Source organism: Gigantopelta aegis, chromosome 11, assembly GCF_016097555.1.
Source record: "Gigantopelta aegis isolate Gae_Host chromosome 11, Gae_host_genome, whole genome shotgun sequence".
NCBI classification, from domain to species: domain Eukaryota; kingdom Metazoa; phylum Mollusca; class Gastropoda; order Neomphalida; family Peltospiridae; genus Gigantopelta; species Gigantopelta aegis.
In genome coordinates this window covers 9,488,944-9,516,508 of record NC_054709.1, presented here as the reverse complement: position 1 = coordinate 9,516,508, position 27,565 = coordinate 9,488,944, and the positions used below count along the sequence as shown (strand labels likewise).

Below are 27,565 nucleotides of genomic sequence, written 5' to 3'. Positions count from 1 at the left end.
TGTTAAAATTACCAAATGTTTGACATAATAATAGCAGCAGATGATAAATAAATCAATGTGCCCCATAGCAGGGCCGTATCCTCCGGGGGGGGGGGGGGAGTGGGCAGTTGCCCTCCCCCTCCCCCGAGAATCTCACTTTTTTCACTCCAGAAAATAGCATACACATCTCAGAGTTTAATTTGTATGTTTCATTTGTTTATAAAAAGTAGAGCCCCCCCCCCCCTTAAAATTTGATCAGGGTACGGCCCTGCAGTGGTGTCGTTAAACATGGGAAAACAAAGTTTTAACTTACTTTTAATCGTGGTGTCATCGCAAATTATTATTTTTTAAATTTGCGTTCAGACATAGTCTCCAGTGTAATAATGTCTAATTTTAGCGGAGAATGCCCCTTTAATGGCCTGAAGCGCATCTAATACTCGATGAACAATCTAATTAATTGCTCGATGAACTTTGTTCGTGACATGGAGTAGATATATTAGTTAAAATTATGACATCCAAGCTAATGTCATGTCATAGGGTTTTACGTGCACATTAAGAACAAGCTGTTGTAGCGCACGCCTCCAAGCTAAACAGTTGACACAGATTATATAGACCTGCGATGACTCACAGTCACACGGAAGTCGCAAGCCTTATTTTCAACCTGTGAAAATGGACACTAAGTTTGGTTAATCTACAAATCTGTAGCACCTTTGGATAAAGTTACAACAGAGTGAAACAAGAGCTGTGAAGTTGGAACGGAAAATACCCTCTAAAATAGACTAGAGTAACCAGGAATAGGTTCTGATAAAAAAAAAAAAAATCCTGAGCAAACGGAAATGATTTCTGGATAGTATCTGAGCAAAAAATGGTTTCTGCGGAAACAGTGGTTCCCGGACAAAAGCAACGTTTCTGAGTAAACATTAGTTTCTGAGCATACAACAATAGTTTTAAAGCAAACAACAAAAGATCCCGAGCAAGAGTGAAATGGTTTCTAAACAGTTGGTGAACGTTCCGGTGAAAACAGTTATAGTCTGAGCAAACGACTGTATAGTTTCTGAGCAAATAACAATGGCTTCTGAGCAAACAACGTCTTCTGAGCAAAGAACAATAATTTCTGAGCAAACGACTGTATAGTTTCTGAGCAATCAACAATGGTTTCTGAGCAAACGACTATATTTTTTGAGCAAACAAAAGTGGCTTGTGAGCAAACAACAATGATTTCTGAGAAAATGATTGTATAGTTTCTGAACAAACAAGTGGTTTCTGAGCAAACAACGTCTTCTGAGCAAACAATGTTTTTTGAGCAAACGACTGTATAGTTTCTGAACAAACAAAAGTGGCTTCTTAGCAAACAACAATGGTTTCTGATTAAACAACGTCTTCTGAGCAAACAATGTTTTTTGAGCAAACGATTGTATAGTTTCTTAACAAACAAAAGTGGCTTTTTAGCAAACAACAATGGTTTCTGAGTAAACAACGTCTTCTGAGCAAAGCAAAATAGGTTCTGAGCAAACGACTGTATAGTTTCTTAGCTAACAAAAGTGGCTTCTCAGCAAACAACGATGGCTTCTGCAACAGTCGTTTCTGAGCAAACGACAATGGCTTCTAAACAGCCGACTGCCGAGGGATGGTGTAATGGCGATGACGAGACTGCTCCATTACTCGACACAAATACGCCAACCGTTTGTGGAGAACTGTATACTGCAGACCAAACGAGTGGCAACAGTTCCCTACAGACGATACACGTATATGGTGTTCGTTGGTATGTTCTCGGCCTGTTTTCATTGTTCAGCCTTGCACAGTCTTTGATTTGGAACTGTTTTGGTCCCATTTCGCAATCGGCCAAACTCGTGTTTGACTGGACAGACGGCACAATAGGGATGTTCCCAAACGCGGCGAATATTGCCAGTATCATTTTTATGGTGCCCATTGCCTACCTCATGGATGTTAAAGGTAACTCTAATTCTAAATATTTACCCAACATGATGCCACAGAATGGTGAGCGAAAATTATCTTGTGTGTGCATGTGTGTGTGTGTCCGTGTGTGCATACGTCTGTGTGTATGTTTTTATGTATGTGTGTGTGTGTGTGTGTGTGTGTGTGTGTTTGTGTGTATGTAGGGGAGAGTTGCCGGGATTGGACCCCTTAAGGAAGAATGGTTGTGCAAGTTAGACAAATAGAGCAATCAGCAGGAAAGTAGTTCCTTCATTATTGTTGGGGCATACAATACGCATTGATGCAACATATTTTGTAGAAAGTTTAATTATTCCAGGTAAATTTTAAAAACAAATTTAAACCCAAAATGGTCCAATCGTGGATTCTACTACCACGATTGGACCACTTTGGAGTTTTAAAAACAATCAAATGCCTTCAATTAAACCAGAACCCATGCACGCGTAACATCTTGGCACTTGTTTTATCACTCACAATAACAAACCTTTATGTATCGTTTGCCTTCAATTAAACCAGAACCCATGGGGCACATACATTGTCAAAAAACATTGCTAGAAAATCAAACTGGACAGTATGAAGAGTTCAAATAAAAAATTTAATGCTAAAACGAAAGTGGTCCGATCGTGGAATCTGCTACAGTAACTAAAATTGGGCATGAACCTCTCTTGGGTTTGCAAAATATCAGTTTCTTCTTTTGGATAATTAGACACAGTACGAACTATGGCTACTTGCAAAAAAAGAAAGAAATAGCTTTATTAAAATATAATTCGCTCATGAATCAAAATAGAATCCTCGATTGGACCACCGATTCCTCGATTGGATCACGCAGAAAGGTCCTTTTTGACGTTTGTTTTACTCATAAACGTGCTTAAAATTTCATTTTTGATGCATAAATTAACCGGTATCATATTTGGCGGTTGGCACGATCACCAAAATACCAGGTCAAAACATTATGGTCCAATTGAGGAACTGGTCCAATCGTGGTTTTACCATAGTTATAAATAGATGCTGACCTACATGTACACACGCGTAACATCTTGGCACTTGTTTTATCACTCACAATAACAAACCTTTATGTATCGTTATGACGTAATTTAACACTTCTAACTATGTTCATATTGCTCCATAGATGTTTTTTTCCAAGAATAGTATTAGATGATACATGCATAAATGTTACTTTTATTGATAAATCCAAAAATATTACCTTTTTCGACTCGACTGGTTCAAGGCCAATAGCGGCGTGTGTTAGTGCTGCAACGATAAACCGGTATACCGGTATACCGCGATAATTGATCAGCTCGATACGAACCGCGGTACAGTTTTGCGTATCGCGATTTGTATACGCTATTTTTTTTCCTTGTATTTTATTTGACTTGAAATAGGCAAATAAACAAACAAAAACCACATCATTTTATTAATTGGTGGTGACAGGAAGTGTAACTATCACGTTAAGCGTAGTCGGCTTACTTGTTGGCATACGAAGTGATAGGTCGGTTATACTTGGTTCTGACTTAACAAAACGTGTTTAATGTCCATTGAAAATAACCAGTTAACGATAATTAAAAATAAATGTTTTGTTACTTACACATTATCATTCATTGTTCATTTACGTTGGAATACGGCTACGGCTATCATCTTCAAAGAAATAAACCAACAAGTGAGAATCACACTTCGCTGTTTTTCACTGAACTCGGAATACTTCAGCCGATCGTTCAAAATACCTCGGCTAATAACCTCGGCTCTGGTTTGGTCGATCTGCCGAAACATAGCGACTCAATACGTACATTTCCGTCTTAAGCGAGCAGCAACGGAAAAGCCCGATAGTAAGGATTTCCGAATGTGACAATTTATAAATAGTTTGACACCGTCACACCGGTGTTCTAGTAGATAATTATTGTGTTAAAAAATAAAAATATGGCCTAAAACATTTAGCCTGACAGCTGAAACTAATAAAAATCATTAAAAAGTTATGCCTTCTGTTTTCATTAAAAAAAAAAACCCAACCCATAAATATTAAATTTAAATAATATCAACTATATTGCAATACATATTGCAATACGGTTTCTTATATCGCAATATATCGCAATACGGGTTTGACCGTATCGTTGCACCCCTAGCGTGTGTACAGATTAATATATTGACTAGATGGCGCTACTGTCACAATTTGAAAGAAAATACAGTTCTGGTCCAATTGAGGCACTGGTCCAATCCTGGAAACCCTCCCCTATGTATGTACGTCTGTGTGTGTACATAAGTGTATATGTTTGTATTTATGTGTGTATATATATGTGTGTGTATGCATATATGTATGTATACATGTGTCGCATACTATTAACCAGGAGGAACAACAGAACTCGGAATAAATTTAAACACTAATTTATTTTAAAACAAAATATGTATATATACATAAAGAATCCCCACACACGCTTTCATCTTTGTTTCAACCACATACTACACAAACCATTCTCTCACCCCAACCCATAATACACAAAATAATGAAAAAGAAACCAAATAAAACAATATTATGTTGTCACATAATATTGTTTATAAGTTAACCAATAAAGTTCAAACTTCTGAGCGTTGATGCTTTAAAAAAACATAATGTGTCATTTACCAAGTTGAATGAAATCATAAGTCATTTTACCACCATTACTTAGTCTAAATAAACAACAATATGTCTTAAAGCCGCACACCCTAGTTCCATCCAGCGAAAATAAATTATAATTTGGTTAATCTACAAACCTGTAACACACTTAGATCACGTTTTTATCAAATGGAGTGAAAAAGCAGGTTTTATATCGATAAATACCATGGGAATCCCCATGTCCCAGTTGCTTGAAATAATTTTGAAAGTTAGTATTCTGATGTCACCGGTAGATGTCGCTCGAAGCACAACAATGCCTACGTCACGACAAATTTCACAGAGTGCGCACAGACTTGGGGTGTGTTCTTTTCACCTCTCCTGGACATGTTCCAACTGTACTGTCCTGGTTGTATCCCCTCTCCAGATATCGTAAGACTTAGCAAAATTATTGGTTTTAAGGGTTTGTAACGTTTTGTATTGAGACACTTATTTGTCTGAACTTTATTGTTACTGAAAATGTTCACGAACTGTGAAGAAAAATCTCACAAATGAACAACAAGGAAACGACAACAAATCGGATGTTGATTGCGCGAACCGTGCACGAGAAAACAAACCGAACCAAAAATGATAAAATAGATTGGACCTCGCTTGCTTAACGTTTTTTTCTCGAGTGCACGCCTGTTGTTAAGAAATACAAGAAATACATTTCGTGGTTTTACAAACATCAGGATTACCAGGATTACCAAAAAGCACTTCAGGTGAATGGAAATGTGTATTCTAAATAATAAAAGTGCAATTTTATTTGTGAAAAAATGGGTTTAATAGCGAAAAACAACGCCGTAATGGTTAACAACTAGCCGTAACTAGGGCGTGTCCCTTTAAATCACGATATTATTTAAATCACCATGTTTCAACATCAATTTCACCATGTTCTCCTTCCACTGAGAAATACACCATGTTCTCCTTTCATTGAGAAATTCACCATGTTCTCATTCCACTGAGAAATTCACCATGTTCTCATTCCACTGAGAAATCCACCACAACCATATCACGATCCACTTTCATTGGTAACATCAGGTGATAAAAACTACAATAAAATTTTTTTCCAATAACTACGTTGTACTGTACTAATTATACAATGCACAAAACATAATTTTATACATTCAATAAAATAACAAATATTTACATTTACTCACGCTTTTTTACCAGCTTTTCAAACACCATATCTCTCTATCTCTCTCTCTCTCTCTCTCTCTCTCTCTCTCTCTCTCTCTCTCTCTCTCTCTCTCTCTCTCTCTCTCTCTCTCTCTCTCTCTCTCTCTCTCTCTCTCTCTCTCTCTCAAAATGTTCAAGTAATTCATAATATTAAATACACTCCTTTTATTCCACACAAACACTCACTCACACAAGCTACACTGCTTTCACTGCATACCAAGCTATACCCCAATCTCTCCACTTTAATTAAACACTCTACTCCTACATTGCTTAAAGTACACTAACAATGAACTGACAAGCTAACTAAATGCAATGGTCTGGCTTGCCCTTACCCAAAACACACAAATAAAACCCAGTGACTCTGTAGCTCATTAATAAAATATACACAACCAATATATACACCAATATATATATACTACATATTACCCTTGACTTGTGACAATGTGTGTGTGTATATATATATATATATATATTGTGTGTGTACGTCTGTGTGTGTACGTATGTGTGTATATATGTATGATGTATGTATGTATGCATGTACATCTGTGTGTGTACGTATGTGTGTGTGTATATGTGTATATGTTTGTATGTACCCGGTATGTATGTATTGATGTATGAATACTGGCAGACCTGGCACTGGCTAGTATGTATTGATGTATGAATATCTATATATTGTATGTATGTCAAGGTTGACTATTACATACATAGATATTAACGCACTGGCGCAGGGGATAATTAAATCCTTTCTGGCCTCACAAATTGTCCCATGCCGTTGCTGGGACTCGAACCTGTGGCACCGATTCGCCCGCAAATTGCAAGACTAACCACGATACGCTCTGAGCTATTGAAGCTTCCATAAAAAGGATGTTCTTTAACTCAACCATATGCATGGGGCCTACAATCTACGCGGTCGATCCCGCTTACGTGCATAAAACAGTGGGTAGACCTGGCACTGGCTAGTATGTATTGATGTATGAATATCTATATATTGTATGTATGTCGAGGTGACTATTACATACATAGATATTAACGCACTGGCGCAGGGGATAATTAAATCCTTTCTGGCCTCACAAATTGTCCTTTGCCGTTGCTGGGACTCGAACCTGTGGCACCGATTCGCCCGCAAATTGCAAGACTAACCACGATACGCTCTGAGCTATGTATGTATGTATGTATGTGTGTGTGTGTGTGTGTGTATATAGTGTGTGTGTGTTTCTATATATCTGTGTTCGTGTGTGTGCCTGCCTGTGTGTTTGTGTGTGTGTGTGTGTTTGTGTGTGTGTGTGTGTGTGTATCCTGTGTGTCCTGTGTATGTGTGTATGTATGTCTGAATCGGCGTTAATCGGTAGGTGTATGCCAAGCATTAGTAATATTAATTCACTATAAGTTAGTTTTGTTACTGCTTATATCCAATTTAGGTTCAGGCACGTTGCTAACTGACACCATATAAATCTCGGGAAGCGGAAGTTGGTTCGATATTCAACTTTCAACATTCAATACTTAAAGTAAACATTGATTTTAATATGACAAAAAAGTGTTCAGTAGCGCCCATCCCTCGAATGCATACCAAAATAGGGTGGCTCAGGGCAACTTCTCACGTAACGCCCCATCCTTATATAAAAAAGAAAGAAAGGAATGTTTTATTTAACGATGCACTCAACACATTTTATTTACGGTTAGACCTATATGGCGTCAGATATACGATTAAGGATCACGCAGATATTGGGAGAGGAAACCCGCTGTCGCGACTTCATGGGCTACTCTTATCGATTAGCAACAAGGTTTCTTTTATATATATCATCCCACAGACATGGTAGTACATACCACAGCCTTTGATATATACCAGTCGCTGTGCACTGGCTGGAACGACATCCTTATATATGGTACACAGTATAAAATCAATCTACCCGCAATTCTGAAACTAAACATAGTTTATGATATGAGAAATCTTTCTAGTTCCAATTTCGTACAGGTCTGAGAGTCTCTGTGCTCGGGTGTTGTTTTTTGATGGCTGTCGGAACTGGTCTGCAGTGTATAACTAGTCAGCCCACAGCAGCTACATGGTAGGTAGGCGAAACAACAACTTCAACAACAACAACAACAACAATTAAAAATAAATAAATAAATAACAATACCCCCCCCCCCAAACCCCCCAAAAGAAAACCCCTAGCAAAAACAAAACAAAACAACACAAAACAACACAAAAATAACAAAAACAAAACAAGCCCCCACCAAAAAACCCAACAAAACCCCCCAGAAATGACACACCCCCCCAAAAAAAAAAAAACAAAAAAAAAAAAAAAAAAAAAAACAAACAACCAACCAACCAAAAAACAAAGAACAAAACAAATAAATAAATACATCCTGGATCCCCCCCCCCCAAAAAAAAAAACAACAACAAAAAAACAACAACCCAAAGACATACAAAAACCCCACAACTCCCATCCACATCCACATCCACAAAAAACCAAAACCAAAACCAAAACCAAAAAAAAACCCCAACAACAACACAGAACGAAAACAAAAAACAACACAAACAAACACATAAAAAATATTTCCTGTTCGGGTGGGTAGTGCAAAATGTATTGATATTATTTTTGTCTCATAGATGTAATGACCCCTAACCCTACGCCCAGGCGTCATTGTTCTAAAAACACATTAAGCAGACCAAATTAAAGAACAAAATATGAGATATTTCTGAAATATCAATAATTGTTTTCCATATGTACATAATAAAAAAGAAAGAACTACACATAATATATTATATATGATGTATATTATATGTATGATATTATATATACTGCACTGCACTGTAGCACTGCACTATACTGCATCATTTATCTATACTTACCTTTATATTTTGTAGGCTTATTATGATAGCCCAAATATTAAATGGAATATCCGGCACTGTAGCATGTGCAGGCCCGCCCCTCGTGTCAGCCACGTGGTTTCCATCCAATCAAAGGGCTACATCAACTGCCATCTCATCTATATTTTCGTATCTGGGCATGGCCATATCCTTTCTTGTTGGTGAGAACAAACTACTTTAATTCTATACTTTACTCCACCAGTTTTTAAAGATTAGTAAGTACTAGCAACCGCGGGTACAGAATTTTTTACTTGAGAGTAGGAAGAACTAATTAAAAATGTTTTTGTTCCAAATAAAAACAGAAAAGTTAAAATTCGCCACAGTGTATTGTCTTATCAGACCCATAGGAACGACTTTGGAAGGGGGGGGGGGGGGGGGAGGGCACTGGCAGATCAGGTACAAACACTATATCAGATTTTGGTTACAATGGCAAACATTAATGTGATGAAAAAAAGGCTCACAAGTGGGGGGGGGGGGGGAGGGACACGTGATATCCATTCTTCCATTCACCAACATTTTGCGGGACCAGCTGATTGCATGTATGTTAGCTATATTATATGTGTATATATATATATATATATATATATATATATATATATATATATATATATAAAAAAAATGCACAACTCGAAATTATTTTTGGAATGAGAAATAAAATTTATTTTTCAAATTTCAAGATGGAAGCATGTGTTAGACAGTAATCTTCAGTTCTATAAATTATTTTTTGCTGTTAGACCCCTAATTACTTGTGGTTTAACTTGTTAATGATGCGAGGTCGGTCTAGGATTGTCCCCCGTCGATGGGCCCATTGAGCTATTTCTCGTTCCAGCCAGTGCACCATGACTGTTTATCAAAGGTTGTGGTATGTGCTATCCCGTCTGTGGGATGGTGCATATAAAAGATCCCTTGCTACTAAGACTACGTCATAATTACCAAATGTTTGACATTCAATAGCCAATGATTAATAAATCATTGTGTTCTAGTGATGTCGTTAAACAAAACAGTTTTTGTTTTACCCCAGTGATAAAGCACTCGCCTGATGCGCGGTCGGTCTAGGATCGATTCCCGTCGGTGGGCCCATTGGGCTATTTCTCTTTCTAACCAGTGCACCACAACTGGTATATCAAAGGCTGTGGCGTATGCTACCCTGTCTGTGGGATGGTGCATAAAAAGATGTCAAAATTACCAAATGTTTGACACCAAAAAGCCGATGATTAATAAATCAATGAGCTCTAGTGGTGTCGTTAAACAAAACAAACTTTAACTTAAAATGAGTGATTCTCGATATATCCAGGGGGGGGGGGGGGGGGGGATGTCAGAAATAAATTTTGTTTTGTTTTGTTCAACGACACCACTAGAGGACATTGATTTATTAATCATCGGCTACTGGATGTCAAAACATTTGGTAATTTTTAGTCATAGAAAGGAAACCCGCTACATTTTTTCCATTAGTAGCAAGGGATATTTTATATGCACCATCCCACAGACAGGATTGCACATGCCACAGCCTTTGGTATACCAGTCGTGGTGCACTGAACGAGAAAATGTCACAAATAAGATGGAAAGCAAACTCTGCTTATGAAACTGATTACCAGAAAACATTTTGTGTATCTTAGAGAGAGAGAGAGAGACAGAGAGAGAGAGAGAGAGAGAGCGTGAGTCTGAGTGAGTGTCAGAGAGAGAGTGAGTGAGAGTGAGTGAGTGTACCTTTAACATGCCCCTATACCATTAAGGTTTCGGGCTTGTCTGTCACGGGCCAGGCCTCTAGATAGCCAGTGGTGTGGTCCGGGACAGATGCATTTTGAGCATTATGTGCTGACTGCCTCCTGTCTATGTCGAGACCTGCTTTTACTTCCAGGTCCTCTACTGGTTCCGCCACCCACTGACATAAAAACCAACAACGTAACGGAAGTATTCAGGTTGGATTGAAACATAAGATGCACCTTTAAATACTGTTATTACATCATATTCTATTAGTGACCAAAATGCAACTGACATAATTAATGCACTTTAAATGAAGACCTGTGTTTTACATAATGTTCACTTGACTGCATGTTATTTTAGGAATCGGGAATATTAGTTTTAAATATGTTATAGAAAAAGCTCCTTTAATTAATTATCCCAATTTCTTCTTTTTTTTCTTTCAATTTTTAAAATTATATTTACAGTGAATTGGTGCGAAATAATTGCATGTCATTTGTATACTATTTTAATTAGGCATACATAAATTTTGTTTTCTTTCAGTACGTTTGTGCCAACAAATGAAAAACGTTATTGGCCAATAGTGAATATAACAGGTATGTTTATATGCATACTTATCTATAAATATTATACACATACCTGTCTATAAATATTATACACATACCGGTCTATAAATATTATACACATACCTGTCTATAAATATTATACACATACCTGTCTATAAATATTATACACATACCTGTCTATAAATATTATACACATACCTGTCTATACATATTATACACATACCGGTCTATAAATATTATACACATACCGGTCTATAAATATTATACACATACCTGTCTATACATATTATACACATACCTGTCTATACATATTATACACATACCTGTCTATACATATTATACACATACCGGTCTATAAATATTATACACATACCTGTCAGTGTCTATAAATATGATACACATACCTGTCTATACATATTATACACATACCGGTCTATAAATATTATACACATACCTGTCTATACATATTATACACATACCTGTCTATACATATTATACACATACCTGTCTATACATATTATACACATACCTGTCTATAAATATTATACACATACCTGTCTATACATATTATACACATACCGGTCTCTACATATTATACACATACCTGTCTATACATATTATACACATACCTGTCTATACATATTATACACATACCGGTCTATAAATATTATACACATACCTGTCTATACATATTATACACATACCTGTCTATACATATTATACACATACCTGTCTATAAATATTATACACATACCTGTCTATACATATTATACACATACCGGTCTATACATATTATACACATACCGGTCTATAAATATTATACACATACCTGTCAGTGTCTATAAATATTATACACATACCTGTCAGTGTCTATAAATATGATACACATACCTGTCTATAAATATGATACACATACCTGTCTATAAATATTATACACATACCTGTCTGTAAATATTATAAACATACCTGTCTATAAATATCATACACATACCTGTCAATAAATATTACATATATCGGTCTATAAATATTATAAAGAAAACTAACAAAAACACAGAAATGCCAATTTTAGTTAGAAGTTCCCTTTTTGTCTCTCTTGGGAAAGGTCTATATAAATATTAAAACTTCTTTGACTTTAAAGTTTGTTTTGTTTAACGACACCATCTCTGACTTTAATTGTACTATCATTCCACCTATTTTAGCTCAGGTATATGAAAGTTATCTGACTTTTATTATACTATTACTCCACCTATGTTAGCTTAGGTATCCTGTGATATATCTTCTTTTTTTTTTTCAGAGGCACTGGATATCAAAACCCAAAGAGATGCAATTATGAAAGTCATGTACTATGGTAATACAGTTTATTGTCTCCAAAATGGAATCTCTATTTTGTGTAGTTATTATTATTATTATTATTATTATTATTATTATTATAATATCCAAGGCTCGAAATGCAGTGTTAGTACATGCACCGGTGCATGCTGATTTTTGCGTGTGCAAGTAACTTTTAAAACTGGGTGCACGCGGTGCATGCTAATATTTTTCAAGTACTGTGTATTGCGTATACTACTATCCTGTTGTCTACCAGATTCAGACTCAAGTTGTTGAATTCTGCGTATGCATTTCGTAATCTGTTCGCCACATGAAAACGATAACTTTTATCTTATGGGCGCATCCATTTTGTATCCCATAATACTACTCACAACAATGGCACCCTTTCGGTCATTTCCGTAAAATATATTTGCGAAAATTGCCGGTAATATCTCGGTTATATCCGTGAACGGTGTTAGAGAAGGTGGTCGAGATCGACTTTGGGGTATTCACGCGCATAACACAGTTGTTGTCGTCTCTGACAAATTGAACTCCGCCAGATCTGTGATCAATACAAAGTACCGTAACTGCCTTGAACATTTTCGACCTCAGATATGGGCACTTGATCAGATGATTGCGAGCATGCAGGTGCGTTACTCGCGTAGTTGACTCGAAGTCAGCCAGTAATTATTTCAATCGCAACTTCTCGTCGAATTCCGTAGGCTAATTTATATTATACCAACAGATCTTATCGAGTTAAAAAAGTTGACAACTTGCTTAATACAAAACACAAATATTCGTACGTTTTTGTAATAGGCCTATTATAGATTTCTGTAAGGCATTTACGTTGGGTGAAATTTTCAAATTTGATCAAGAATCAGTAATAAACGCAGTTCTATAACGTTCCGGTACTGTTAATAAATAAATATAGGTATTGCCGAATAATTCCGATTTACCTTATTTTTGGTGCATGCAGAATTTTAATGGTGCATGTAACTTTCTTTTCAGCATGCACCTGGTGCATGTAGATTTTTTTTTTCCATTTCTAGCCCTGATATCACTCCATGTATATTATCACTTTCATAGACTAATATCATTTGTTAAAATAACTTTGTAGTTATTACAGTTTTTAAAACTTTTTCATGCACCTATGATTCCTGTCATGCGTCGAAGAACTAAATAGTCTTATTAACTCTTGAGATTTGAGGAAAAGGGCACATGCATATTTTTTTTTACAGCCACAAAAAAGAGGAATATATATGGGGGTGGGGGGGGGGGACGGGTCTCCAAGTCCTTTCTCTTGGAGCCGACTCTGCATTTTATGCTTCAAAATTATATTATGCTGTCATAAACTTGTTTACTTTGAGGGGCGGGATTTAGATCAGTCAGTTGAGTGCTAGCTTGCCTGAGGTGCTTGCGTCTCAGGATCGAACCACCTCGGTGGATCCATTCAGCTGATTGTTTTTTCTCGTTCCAACCTTTGCACCACGACTGGTATATCAAAGACCGTTGTATGTGCTTTCCTGTCTGTGGGAAAGTGCATATAAAAGATCCCTTGCTACTAATGGAAAAATGTAGCAGGTTTCCTCTCTAAGACTATGTCAGAGTTACCAAATGTTTGACATCCAATAGCCAATGGTTAATATATCAAAGTGTCCTTTGGTGTCGTTAAACAAAACAAACTTTAACAAACTTTGTTTACATTGCAGAGTGTGGATTTGCGTGTCTTCTGCTCGTTCTTCTTTGTGTCTACTTTCCCGCCAAGCCAGTTACCCCACCCAGTATCACGGCATCCATTGGACGGACAGATTATGTGACTGGGTTGCGTAAAATCGTCAAGTATGTTACAGGGAATACAAATGCGGATCCATTGGAGGTAGAATGGGGTTCCAGGGGCGGCGCAGTGTAAAACGTAAAAAACACAAAAAGAAAAAAAAAAAAGAGGTACAGCCATGGCTGTTCCGGCCAAACCGTCTGCGCCGCCCCTGGAAGATGTAATGACCCGCCCCCTTAGACCCACTAATATAAAAAAGAAAAAACAATAACCCCAAAACAACAACAACCACCCACTAGAAAACATAATACAGTGTAACATTTTTTTTTTTTTTTTTTTTTTTTTGGTCAAAAGCAAATTCATAACGTGGTGTATAAACTATATAGCGTTATGTTGAACGGCCGTTTTCAAGATCGCTTGCTGCTGAAACCCCTTATAAAGACCTACACGTTAAAAAAGATGTTAAAATTCACTTCGATCCTCCATCTTTAAATTTTCTTAGAACGTCCACTGTAGTACTGTTTGAGCATGGAGATACACTACACTACAATACAATACAATACAATACAATACAATAGAATTTTTACTACAACCATTATATGTTTATGGGTGGGATTGATCCCCGTTGGTGGGCCCTTTGAGCTATTTCAAGTGACTGGTATATCAAAGCTGTCGTATGTGCTATCTTGTCTGAGGGATGGTGCATATAAAAGATCCCTTGCTACTAATGAAAAAAATGTAGCAGGTTTCCTGTCTATATATCAAAATTACCAAATGTTTGAGATCCAGTAGCCGATGATTAATATATCAATGTGCTCTAGTTGTGACGTTAAAACAAACAAACAAACACTGGTTAAGGGGACAGATTCCCATTAAAAAGAAACAAAACCCCCCCCCCCAAAAAAAAAAAAAAAACCAGAAACCCAAACAACCAGAAACAAAATCCCATATGAACTAGATACCAAGTTGGTGATCAAATAACTGTACATTTATTTACAATGCTAAACGTTTTTTGTCTTAAGGCGATGCCACACGACACCAGTGCCTAGTACGAAAATAGCCACAAAAATAGCCAATTGTTACAAGACAAACATTACGATATCATCGGTAGCTGTTTAGCAATCGTATCGTGTGCCTCGTATAGGAATAGCGTATAGCAATGGATGTAATCGTAATGCGTGTCATGTCAATCGGCTATTCTTGTACGTGATGCTCGTGTCGTGTGACATCGCCTTTAGTGTAGTTTGTTTCATGGACCATCTTGGTTTTCCGTACACAGACATGGTCAGTTTTGGCTGGTGGCCCTGGCCTACAGTATTCCAGTGGGGTTGTACTCGGGGTGGTCGGCCGTGCTGGACATCAACCTAAGCAGCATCAATATATCTCAGGTAATTCAGGTAATGTAGGACCGGGATGTAGCCCAGTGGTAAAGCACTCGCTTGATGCGCGGTCGGCTTGGGATCGATCATCCCCGTCGGTGGGCCCATTGGGCTATTTCTTGTTCCAGCCAGTGCACCACGACTGGTATATCAAAGGCCGTGGTATGTGTTATCCTGTCTGTGGGATGGTGCATATAAAAGATCCATTGCTACTAATGGAAAAATGTAGCGGGTTTCCTCTCTAAGACTACATGTCAGAGTTACCAAATGTTTGGGGGGGGGGGGGGGGGTGTAACTGAGTAGTTAATAGTCTAAAACTCCTTAAGTGGTTAAGAAGAGAATTTTCTTTAAGTATCTATAATTTTTTCTGTTTTATTTTTTCCCGCTAGCTACTAGACGGGAGGCAAAATTGAACATTTTAAGCTAGGGGGGGACGGAATGTTAACTTTTGTCACCCATGTTAGTCAACAAGTTTGGACCATTAGAAACACATATAAACCGGATGACACTCAAATTTACCGCTTGGGAGCTAATTATAGAGAAATAAAAATGGCCGCCATATTTAAAGCTGATAATTTCATAAATCATCAATATCTTCCATGTTAATCAAGATATTATTCTGAAATTTGGCACAGGTGATCCAGTTGTATGGATTGAACTCCAGCAGAAATAACAACATTGTATCTTTAATTTTCAGAAATTGCCTAAAATGAATTGGGTCACAGTAATATTGAATCATTATTATATATTGCAGGTAAATCAGAAATAGCATATTTGCAGAGTAATATTCAAGACCATTCCACATTCTGCAAGGAAGAGAAGTCCAGATAAAAGCACTGATTGGACTCTGTGCCAGGAGAGAGACGAGAGAAAACCAACTAGAATATTAACTGATTCCGGCATTGTCAGAGTTCAACAGGTGGTAAATGAACGCAAACGATATAATGATGTTGTGAATTGGGATAAACTTGAAAGGATCGAGCATGTTGACCTCACTGAAATTGCAAGGACAACTGATATTCTTAATCATAAGGATTGTTACACAACATTCACGAGTACGATGCATATCAATCGACTTAAGGTGAAGTTTCAGAAACTATCCGGGACTTCTGAAAGTCCTTCCACTAGTGCACAGCAACAACCAACCTTGCATTTTCTGTCAAGAGGAATCCTCAAAGAAGACATATTTATTTGCTAGGCTTGATGTCTGATGCTGTACTAGAGGCATCACAATCAGACTATGATATGCGTTACCAGCTGGCTGGAATAAGTGATCTCGTAGCTGCTGATTGCAGGTATCACCTGCATTGTTATGTTAATTTCAAGTGACAAACTTCGGGTAGTAATGGTTCGATGAAAAAGCCGGATCCTGTAAATATGTGTGACTGATCGGGGTGACATTTACAACCTTCAGGATGTATGGAATCGATACAGCGATCTGCTCTCTGAGTTTCAACTACAAGCTGGTGTGTACAAAGATCACAAAACCCGATTCAAGGAAAAATTGCACAAACTTCTCCCTGGGCAGATTGATTTTGTTCCACAACTAGACTCGAACCATCCCCAGCTACTTTTCCCTGTCAGAGCAGCGAAGATTATGGTGCAGAAACTGAAGAAGAGAACCGACGAATTGGAAGGTGCCCTTTTAATCCAGAATGTGTCAAAAAGTCAGTTGTCAGATACAGAGACTGACGAACTGCTCGCTTTGCATCACACTGCACTTCGCATAAGGGGGGACATCAAAACATGCCCCGGCCTCACAAATTGTGCTTCAATCACAAAGGGAAATGCAGCAAAGGTAGTGCCTCAGAGTCTATATACACTAATATGCCTACTCCTCAATGGTGAGTTGGATGAAATTGAAGAAAATGCAAACACCAAGCGGATTGCACTTAGCATCTCACAAGATATAATATATGCAGTATCTAAACGTAAACAGCTGACTCCGAAACACATTGGTATTGGAATGGCTCTTCATCAAGCAACACGATCAAAGTCGTTAGTTGACTTAATGCATCATGCTGGACATTGTATAAGCTATGATCAGGTGAGACGCTTGGATACAACTCTGGCACAGAGAAATTTGGCTCCAGTTCATACGAGCAGAGCGTACAGGCTCTTGGAAACTGCACATATCAGCATTCACTGCTATGCTACCATGGTTTGCCTTGTATGACCATACCAATTATACACACTGGGGCGCTGTCTACCTTGCAGATTGCAAACAGCTGATGACAACTCATCCTGATGTACATAGAGAGTTCCTTGATGGAAACTTTGTTGTGAAATCATCACTTAATGCATTCAATCAGTTATCCACTGATCAGGCATTGGAACATGTGAACAAGGTAGGAAAAGTAGTGGGAAGATTGGTTGGAATTACCAGATCAGATAGTGCCAGAGATCAGTGGTGTCTAACATTCAATGAGCGTAGCCGTCTCGTTGATGAGACATGTGCCATTTTTGATGTCAACAGAAGATGATGAATATTCACCAATTATGAAGGAAGCTGGTGCATCCAGAATGCGACGTGACAAATAAGATGTCGAGAAAATTATCTTTCAATTAAACAGTTTTGGTGTATTTACACATGAAGACAATGATGTGGTCTGTCTAGCAACACGCGATGTCGCACCTTCTCACATTACCGAAGCACTGATGACTGCACATTCACGAGGTAAAGCCCATCTGACAACATTTGTACAGACACGTCTCTGTACACAGACAACTGGATTCCATGACAAATTAAAACAACTGAGGAGTCCAACACTGAAGACAATGTATCAAGTCCAACATAAAACAGCAGACGCTCAGAAAGGCAAAATTGTCAAAGCAGATCGAGTCCTCTTTCAGCGCTTGCTAGTATATAAAGATGCAGGTCGGGAAATTGATCTCAAGCAGGTTCTGTGCCACGAATTATCACCTGTACCACTTTCTTTAGCTGATACATCAGGGCAACTGAGGAGTACCAATAAGGCTGCACTCGGACAAATCCTGCAGGGGGATACAATTGCCCTAGCTCATATTCCACTAACAGAACTGCGAACATTCACTATCATAGATGGCCAAGCCCTTGTTCAAGCAAATGGGAAACCAGCTGGGGCAAAAACGTTTGGAAATCTTGCTGATATCTTCATTGATTCAGTATTCAGTCACTTCCGTGATACTTGTTCAAGAATAGATGTTGTCTTCGATCGTTATGAGAAAGGCATGATCAAGAATGCATCACGGAATAGCCGATCTAGAAGCAACAAGCCTATTCGTCGCAAGATTCAAGATAGAGAAGTTTCGCTACCTGTGAACTGGAAGAATTTCATCGACCTGTCAGACAACAAGGCTGATCTTGAAAACTTCCTCAGTATCGAACTCATAGCCATGGCGAAGGCCTCCCTACATGATTGCGAAGTGGTAACTTTTGGTGGGTTCATTGAACGGAATGAAGCACAGTCATCGCATGGAACAGATGTTATGTTGCTCATGTCCAATCACGATGAAGCGGACACACGGATAATATTGCACGCAAGCATTGTAGCAAGAGAAGAATATGATCGAGTAATAATCTCGTCAAGAGATACTGATGTACTAGTGTTACTATTGCACTTTTCAGGGCAACTTAGTCGGGAAATCTGGTTTCGTACTGGAACAGCCAAGCAATGATGTTTTGTGCCAGTTCATGAAATTGAACTGGGGCATAATCTTCGCCAGAATTTGCCAGCATATCATGCAATAATTGGTTGTGACACAGTCAGTCAGTTATGTGGCCTTGGTAAAAAATCTACGTGGAAAACATTCAAAGAGCATACCAATTTGTTGGATAATCTTGGTAATGTAACACTAACAAATGCGACAGTAGAAATGGTAGAGGAGTTTGTCAGCCGTCTGTACACAGCAGTGGAAGGAGATAAAAGCATAAATGATGTCCGGTACAAACTATTCCAGAAAGGTACCAAGGATCCTGAAAAGTTGCCTCCAACTCGACCATCATTACTACAGCATATTAAACATGCCCATTATCAGAGTTTGGTGTGGTATTCTTCCACAATACCGCAACCAAATCTTGGTACACCAGCCGGAAATGGCTGGGTTATGGATGGTGCAACTGGAAATGTGTAACCAAATCTCATTGTGAATGATCTATTGCCGTGCAATTACCTTGCAATTACTAACTGTAGTTGCAAGAGCTGTGCCACTTCCAAGTGCAGCTGCCGATCCAAGAGATTACGATGTACTGGAGGATGTGGATGCAATGATGCCAGCCTATGTCGCAATCCGTTTAACACTAACTATGATGATGAAAACTCTGATTAAGAACAATCACATCACTGCTTCATAATATGCTATTGATAAATCATTAAAATTTTATCATCTTGAAGTGTTGTCAGATTCATGAACGGATTTCATGTAAATTCGCTAAATTCGGATAGTTTATTTTTTGTTAACTTTAAAATGATCAATATTTGATTATGCTGGTGGTTATCATGTTCCTCATATACAAAATGAGTCATACACAAAATTTTACGTTCGAAGCCAAGTCCGCCATCTTGAAATGGCCACAACTAGGTCATAAATTACAAATTTAGGTGTCATCCGGCTGAAATGTATGCAGTAGGGGTGACAAAAGTTAACATTCCGTCCTCCCAAAAGTGATTTCTAGAGCCCTTTTGAGATTCTGCCTCTAGTCTATATGGCCCTATACTGAGACTAAGGCATACAGTAAAATAGCATTATGCATCAAAATTCTAGCATGTCATTGTATTGCATTCGACATATTCGACTTTCGTTTTCCCCTTCATGTCTCATAGCTCTATACTGTAACCGGCGACAAACATATATGATATTATTGCAAAATATATATAATTTTTTGTTCCAAACGTGCATTTAGCATACATTTCTACACTTCTCTGTACATTTATTTGATTGAAATTTCAGGATGAAGCCGGCTGGTTGGGATTTTATTCCACAGTGGGCGGATGTCTGGCAGGTGTTACGATTTCCAGGTGATTTAATTTCCTAATAGTTTCATTTCAGCACCGACATGCGCAGATATAATACATGTAGTAGCAATCTGATTAAAATTAGCTCTACTGGGTCTAGCCAGTAGATCTAACAGCATTGCGTGGACTCCCATGTCCAGGTGACATTTCATCTATAAATAACAATTTAAATATCGACCAATTACACTTCGCCTTTTATAGCGTTATTCGGGAGCATACAAATTCTAAAAATATCGGGCGAGACTATTTATGCAATAGGCGAACTTGTTGGTCTATTTCAACATTGAAAAAACGGGAAAAAGTGCAGTAATAAAATTTGGATTGTATACTAGTATAAACAGATTTTATGGCTATGCCATCACGGTTTATTTTTTTCGGCTTGAAACGAATTTTATATAAAATTTTATATTGCAATTAGTTTTTGGCATACTTCGTAATTCACCCGAATTATTTCGTATACCCTCAGCATAATCCCGAATGTTTTCAAATTCTTTTCAAATCACTGGCATGATTTTGCAAGTAAGGTTTTGATTGGTCGAATGAAAATTCAACTGGACATGAGCTCCAACGGGCTGCTGTTAGATCCACATGTAATAGTGGAGCTAATTTTAATTAGATTGATGTAGTAGCAGACTACCAGTAGGAACACAGGGACTTGTAGCAAGTCTATCTACATGCATTCAATGTTTAAAAAAAGATGACATAGAGATGTCAAAGCCACACTGTGCAAATGGAATTAGTATCGATAGTGATTGCTCTGTGCGGTACAAGATATAAGTGCAAGTGTGAACGCATCTTAATAGATTTTAGTTAGCAGATGGGTGTGCGAGAGAGAGACAGAGAGACAGAGAGAGAGAAAGAGACAGAGACAGAGAGAGAGACAGATAGAAAGAGAGTGTGTGTGTGTGCAGGTGTTGAAACCCTTCCTGGCTTCATTTCCTATCTTTTTTTTTCTTTAATGTATTTTCCGGGTTTTTTTTTAAACAATATGTAAAAACTCATTGTTTAGATACATAGTCAGCTCGTTTTCGCTTGTTTGATATGTATTGAAATAACTCATAACATAAAATGGTATCCAACGGTCACTAGCGTGGTATTTTCTATAGGTGCTTAGTCGGATCACACACATTTTGACTACTGACAACACGCAATGTTAGTATAGATCCTGTTATATATATATTTTTAATTTAATTATATTTTGTTTTTGAATGTATCCAGGGTGGAGCGTAGCCCAGTGGTAAAACACTCGCTTAGTACATGGTCGGTGTGGGATCGATCCCCATGGGTGGGAACATAGGGCTATTTCTCGCTCCACCCAGTGTACCACGACTGGTATACCAAAGGCCGTAGTATGTGCTAATCGGTCTGTGGGATGGTGCATATAAAAGAATAAAGGTAGCAGATTTCCTAATACTAAATGTCAAAATTACCAGATGTTTGACATCCAATTTTTGAATAGCCGATGATTAATAAGTCAATGTGCTCTAGTGGTGTAACTTTGAATGGTTTTCTTCTTTCAGCCCCGTCGGTGGGCCCATTGGGGTATTTCGCGCTCCAGCCAGTGCACCACAACTGGTATATCAAAGGCCGTGGGATGGTGCATATAAAAGATCCCTTGCTTACTAATACTATCCCGTGAAGTGGCAACAGTGGGTTTCCTCTCTCAATAACTGTGTGTTCCTTAACCATATGTCTGACGCCATATAACCGTAAATAAAATGAGTGCGTCATTAAATAAAACATTTCCTTCCTTTCTTCTTTCAGAGTTGCTGATATCTTCCTACGTCGCCTGAAACTGTTTCTCTTGGTGTTGCTAGTGCTGGCCAGCGGCTCCGTCGCCTGGTTCACCTGTCTGTGCTTCTCCTATTTACCTTTTAATACAGGTCAGTGCTGTTACATACTCAGGGCCGTACGGACGATATCTGAGCTGCGTTTAGCCCAGTCTGATTAAAATTAGCTCTACTGGTCTACCAGTAGATCTAACAGCATTGCATGGACTCCCATGTCCAGGTGACATTTCATCTATTGATTCTGCTAGACCTCATCCAGTGCACCACAACTGGTCAAAGGTCATAGTACCTATGTGCTTTCATGTCTGTGGGAAAGTGCATATAAATGATCCTTCCGACGACACATAACCATAAATAAAATGTGTTGAGTGCGTCGTTAAATAAAACATTTCCTTCCTTCCTATAAAAGATCCCTTGCTGCAAAAGAAAAAGTGTAGCGGGTTTCCTCTGATGACTACATTTCAGAATTACCAAATTATTTAACATCCAATTGTCGATGATTAATTAATTAATGTGCTCTAGTGGTGTGGTTAAACAAAACCCAAAACAAACGAAAACCATGTTGGGAACCAATCAAATACAGTAGTTCGCAAACATTAGTTGGCTGAACTTAGTGGTGGTGTGTGGAGGGGATGCACAGTAACTAGTGGTGTGTGTGTGTGTGTGAGAGAGAGAGAGAGAGAGAGAGAGAGAGAGAGAGAGAGAGAGAGAGAGAGAGAGAGAGAGAGAGACAGACACACATACACATACACATACAGAAATGTAATGAAAGTGTATTGGCAATTACAAACATTAATAACAGAACTGCATCACATGACAGGACAATCGCAGATTTTAATTTTGATTTATAATGAAAATAGGTGAAAATTTGTACCGTACATTTTTGTCTTTAAGTAGGGGCGGTGGGGCTTGATACTACATTTTAATTGACCAATCTAGTTATAGTCAAGATGAGCACAGGCCTACTAGTAAAATAAATAAATAAATAAATGTGGAGTGTATTTGAAAGCGATGGTTCGTGGAATGGACTACTGAGTAGCAAGTTATCCCGGGAATTTTTTTTTTTTTAGGTGTCCAAATACGTACATTTCCAGCCTTTCTGAGCACAATTATAGCATAGAAAAATACCGTTAGTAGCAAGGGATCTTTTATAAGCATCATTCCACAGACAGGATAGTACACACCACGGCCTTTGATATACCAGTCGTGGGGCACTGGCTGGAACGAGAAATAGCCTGATGGGCCCACCAACGGGGATCGATCCCACACCGACTGCGCATCAAGCGAGTGCTGTACCTCTGGGTCACGTCCCGCCCCAGAGGCTAAGTCCAGCTCCCTCAGTTCAATAGGGGCATGATGTAGATGAGTGACAGGCAAGTCACATGAGATGCTGTAGACTATAGGATCGATTATGCTTGATGGAAATGGTTTTTTTTCCCCATCCTCAATGTGTACTACCAAGACTTGTACATTGGTGTGTGTGTGTGTGTGTGTGTGTGTGTGTGTGTGTACAGGGCCATAGCTGGGATTTTTTTGTTTTTGGGGTGGGGGTAGGGCAACTGAGTAGATAATAGTCTAAAACTTCTTAAACGGTTAAGAAGAGAATTTTCTTTAAGTTTCTGTAACGTTTTCCGGATTTTGCCCCACCCCCCCCCCCCCCCCCCCCCAGCTACGGCCCTGGTGTATGTGTGTGTGATTTAGCTCAGTCGGTTCAATGCTTGTTTGAGGTGCTTGCGTGGTGGATCCATTCAACTGATTGTTTTTTTCACATTCCAACCATTGCATCACAGTTGGTCAAAAGCCGTGGTATGTGCTTTCCTGTATGTAGGAAAGTGCATATAAACGATCCCTTGCTACTAATGTAAAATGTAGCTGGTTTCCTCTCTAAGACTATATATCAAAATTACCAAATGTTTGACATCCAATAGCCGATGATTAATAAATCAGTGTGCTCTTGTCATGTCGTTAAACAAAACAAACATTTTGGTATATTGGTGAGTTCAGGGGTGGTGGTGGGGGTGGAAGGGGTTTACCCCTCCCTTTAGCTGCCAAGTAAAATGATGGACTTAAAATGTTTTGCCCCCCCCCACCATTCCCCACCCCCCACTGTGAAATGTGGATCTTCAAATCCTGGAATTGGGTACAATTTTTTTTATTATTGTTTTTTCTTTCTCTCTCTCTCTTTTTTCCAGTTAGTCTCTACATATCGTGTATTTTGAGTGGCATCTTCATCACCGGTTCCACACCACTGTTTTTCGAGCTGGCTTGTGAAGTGACCTACCCTATAGCAGAGGGCATCACATCGGCCTTTTTGAACATGCTTAACTCTGCCTTGGGCATGGTGTTTCTCAGCGTATTGCAGATACCACTAATAGGTAAGGCCACACTGAGCAGGGATTGAGGGGGCTTCAACCTCCAAAATGGGGCGGGATGTAACCTGCTGGTAAAGTTTTCGCTTGATGTGCGGTCGGTTTAAGATTGATCCTCGTCGGTGGCCCCATTGGGCTATTTCTCGTTCCAGCCAGTGCTGCACAACTGGTGTAACAAAGGTTGTGGTATGTACTATCCTGTCTGTGGGATGGTGCATATAAAAAATCCCTTGCTGCTAATCGAAAAGAGTAGCCTATGAAGTGGCGACAGCGGATCTCCTCTCTCTGAATGTGTGTGGTCCTTAACCATATTTCTCCCATCCCTAGCCATGCAAGACGGGTGTATTCTCTCATCCTCAGGTATATAGGACAGAGCTACCCATGAAAGCCCTGTTCCACATAGACACATATGAAGGATTCTTTTAGTCTGATGCCATACAATATAATTAAAATTAGCTCCACTATTACATGTGGATCTAACAGTAGCCAGTTGGAGCTCATGTCCACCAATCAAAACCTTACTTGCAGAATCATTTGAAAACATTCCGAATTATCCTGAGGATGTACGATGGCCTTAAAACATGTTTTATTTTATAAAATAAATAATTTGTAATATAAAACAAGACTGATTTAGTTTTTTTTAGTTTTTTTAATAAATAAATAATTTGTAATGTAAAATGGAAGACTGATAACCAATTCCGTACGTAGTGGTTACCACTACGTACGGAATTGGTTATCAGTCTTCCATTTTACATGGTTTACTGTACTGCGGCCACTAAAATAGACTCGCCCGATATATTTAGAATTTGTATGCTTCCAAATAACGTTATAAAAGGCAAAATGTGATTGGTCAATATTTAAATTATTATTTACAGTCGAAATGTTACCTGGACATAGTAGTCTACGCAAAATAATTTCTGCTGGTCTAAATAAGACATTTGTAATTCACACAAAACATGTTGTATACGCTCAGGATAATTCGGAATGTTTTCAAATTATTTTCAAATCACTGGCATGATTCTGCAAGTAAGGTTTTGATTGGTGGACATGAGCTCCAACTGGCTGCTGTTAGATCCACATGTAATAGTGGAGCTAATTTTAATTAGATTGGACGCCATATAACCATAAATAAAATGTGACGTGTGCGTCATTAAATAAAACATTTCCTTCAACCTCCTAACATTCTTACCTTCAACCAAACTGTACTGAAAAAAACATGTCCGCTAGTCTGGTTTATGTTCCAGTGGAGGTTGATTTATCTTTTACAGTTGAAAAAGACATTTAAATTTTTTTTTTTTTTTTTTTTATAAATATGTAAGAAACAGAATTTCTATATAATTAAAAGTCTGTTTGATTATTTCAGTGTCCATTTTAATGGCTACAACCTCAGGATGATCTCTTTAACGTTTTGAAATTAAATTTTTTGATTTTATTTTAACATTTCTAATTATGACTTATTAAAATATATTTGCAGGTAAAACATGGATGAACTGGTTTTTACTTGGTGCTACTGTGGTTGCTATTCCACTGTTACTGGTCTTCAAAGAGACGTATGCACGGACGGATATTGACCTGTCACAACCAACCAGCAAACGTGTAACAGTTCCCCAGCCGGACGAACGAGAGGAAAATCTATATTCTCACACAAACAATGGCAGAGATGTTGAACGTTTAATGCAGCCAATAGCATAGAATGGGGACAGGGTCCATGCGTATCAAACATTTTTTAAGAGTCCATACCAGGGGTGGGGAAAAGTCCTTTTCCCCCGGTCTGGGTCCGATTCTTGATCTCTGAGACCGAAATAATTTTTAAAAAAACGTGCATTTGCCGGTCCCACTTTTGTCATTCTTGTCGGTCCGAAGCACCCGTCCATTTCTATTACTGAAACAAATTCCTATCGGTCAAGTGGACCGGTCAGCCCAGACATCGGTATCTCGTGCATGATTTAAAATAATAAATAAATAGTGGTCAATAGTGGTCTGGTGTTTCAGATGTTTGTGATTTTAAAGTCTGCCTAAGTATATCGCCAGTCACTGAAGTCGGACCTACAGTAGTGTCAATCGACTGCCACTAGGCTACACATTTGTCAAAGTCTCTGAGTCGGTCAAGAGATTACACAGACATTAACGATAGCACCATTCTTGGTTTAGAGAGTCATCAATGTATTACACTCCAATTAAAACAAAGGACCCAGAATTTGCAACTGGTTACAATCAACATATGTCAACACCTGTGTAGGGAGCTCTGTCGGGTCGAGTGTCCTACTCCGAAGCAAGAGGCTTTTGTGCAATACAAACTGCTTAAAATAGCATAAAATAAAATGAAATTATCTATAAATGTATTTATTGTTGACTGTTCAATGTAGTGTATCCAATAATTATAAAGGATTTTTAAAATTAACAAAAGGTTTCCACCTTGTTTTTTTAACAAGTGGGAGAAAGCATTCTCGATGTACTGTTATCTCAAGAGCCAGTAGAAAATTTCATTCAGTGATGACGTTATTACTCTCTTTGTCTAAACATGTGCTAGCTCAGGCTGTCAAACGCTACGGTGCCATCTTTTATTAATTTTCAAGATACAGTACTGAATACTCGTACTTTTTATACATACTTTTATTCCTTTTTTATATTATTTATTCTATTATGTAAATTATATACAATTTGTAGTTTTCACTGATCATACGGTTGTGACTACATCAAGTAGGACCGATTGACAATTTTATTTTCCCCCACCCCTGGTCCATACTCAATATTTAATGATGTCACATGCCAAAATTTGTATAGCGTTGTCATGACATTACTGTCTCAGACTCTAATAGAGTCTCGAGTCTCGACTATATTAGAGTCTTGAGTCTGGACTCTAAAAGTTTATATGCACCAGGCCAGGGCCTAATTTCACAAAACATTGTAAGTCTAAATGTGGGACTAAACTACAATTCTTATTATTGCTAAAGTACAACTAATACAATTTGAAGAACGCACATTTCATTTTTGTTGTTGTTGCTAAAATGTACCATCTTCTTCAGTGATGTAAATTTCTGTGTGAAATAGATGCCAAACGTGTAAAAGTATGAACTGTACAAC

The 27,565-nt window shown here is 38.2% G+C and overlaps 1 protein-coding gene across 5 annotated transcripts; it reads left to right on the top strand.

Moving 5' to 3' along the window:
- Positions 1-533: 533 nt before the first annotated feature.
- LOC121385237 (solute carrier family 49 member 4-like) lies at positions 534-27,284 on the top strand. 5 transcript variants are annotated; one of them, XM_041515822.1, is made up of 13 exons: positions 534-1,932; positions 7,704-7,794; positions 8,598-8,761; positions 10,459-10,519; positions 10,845-10,897; positions 12,162-12,215; positions 13,885-14,014; positions 15,229-15,337; positions 20,258-20,325; positions 22,087-22,205; positions 24,305-24,487; positions 25,956-26,221; positions 27,228-27,284. In XM_041515822.1, exons 1-12 carry the CDS (start codon positions 1,542-1,544, stop codon positions 26,171-26,173), a joined length of 1,641 nt encoding a protein of 546 aa, XP_041371756.1. In that variant the 5' UTR covers positions 534-1,541; the 3' UTR covers positions 26,174-26,221; positions 27,228-27,284. The 5 variants fall into 5 exon arrangements, with proteins under 5 accessions (XP_041371756.1, XP_041371755.1, XP_041371757.1 ...); XM_041515821.1 differs by lacking the exon at positions 27,228-27,284 and having other exon boundaries at positions 25,956-26,602; XM_041515823.1 differs by lacking the exons at positions 24,305-24,487; positions 27,228-27,284 and having other exon boundaries at positions 25,956-26,602.
- The last annotated feature ends 281 nt before the right edge of the window (positions 27,285-27,565 follow it).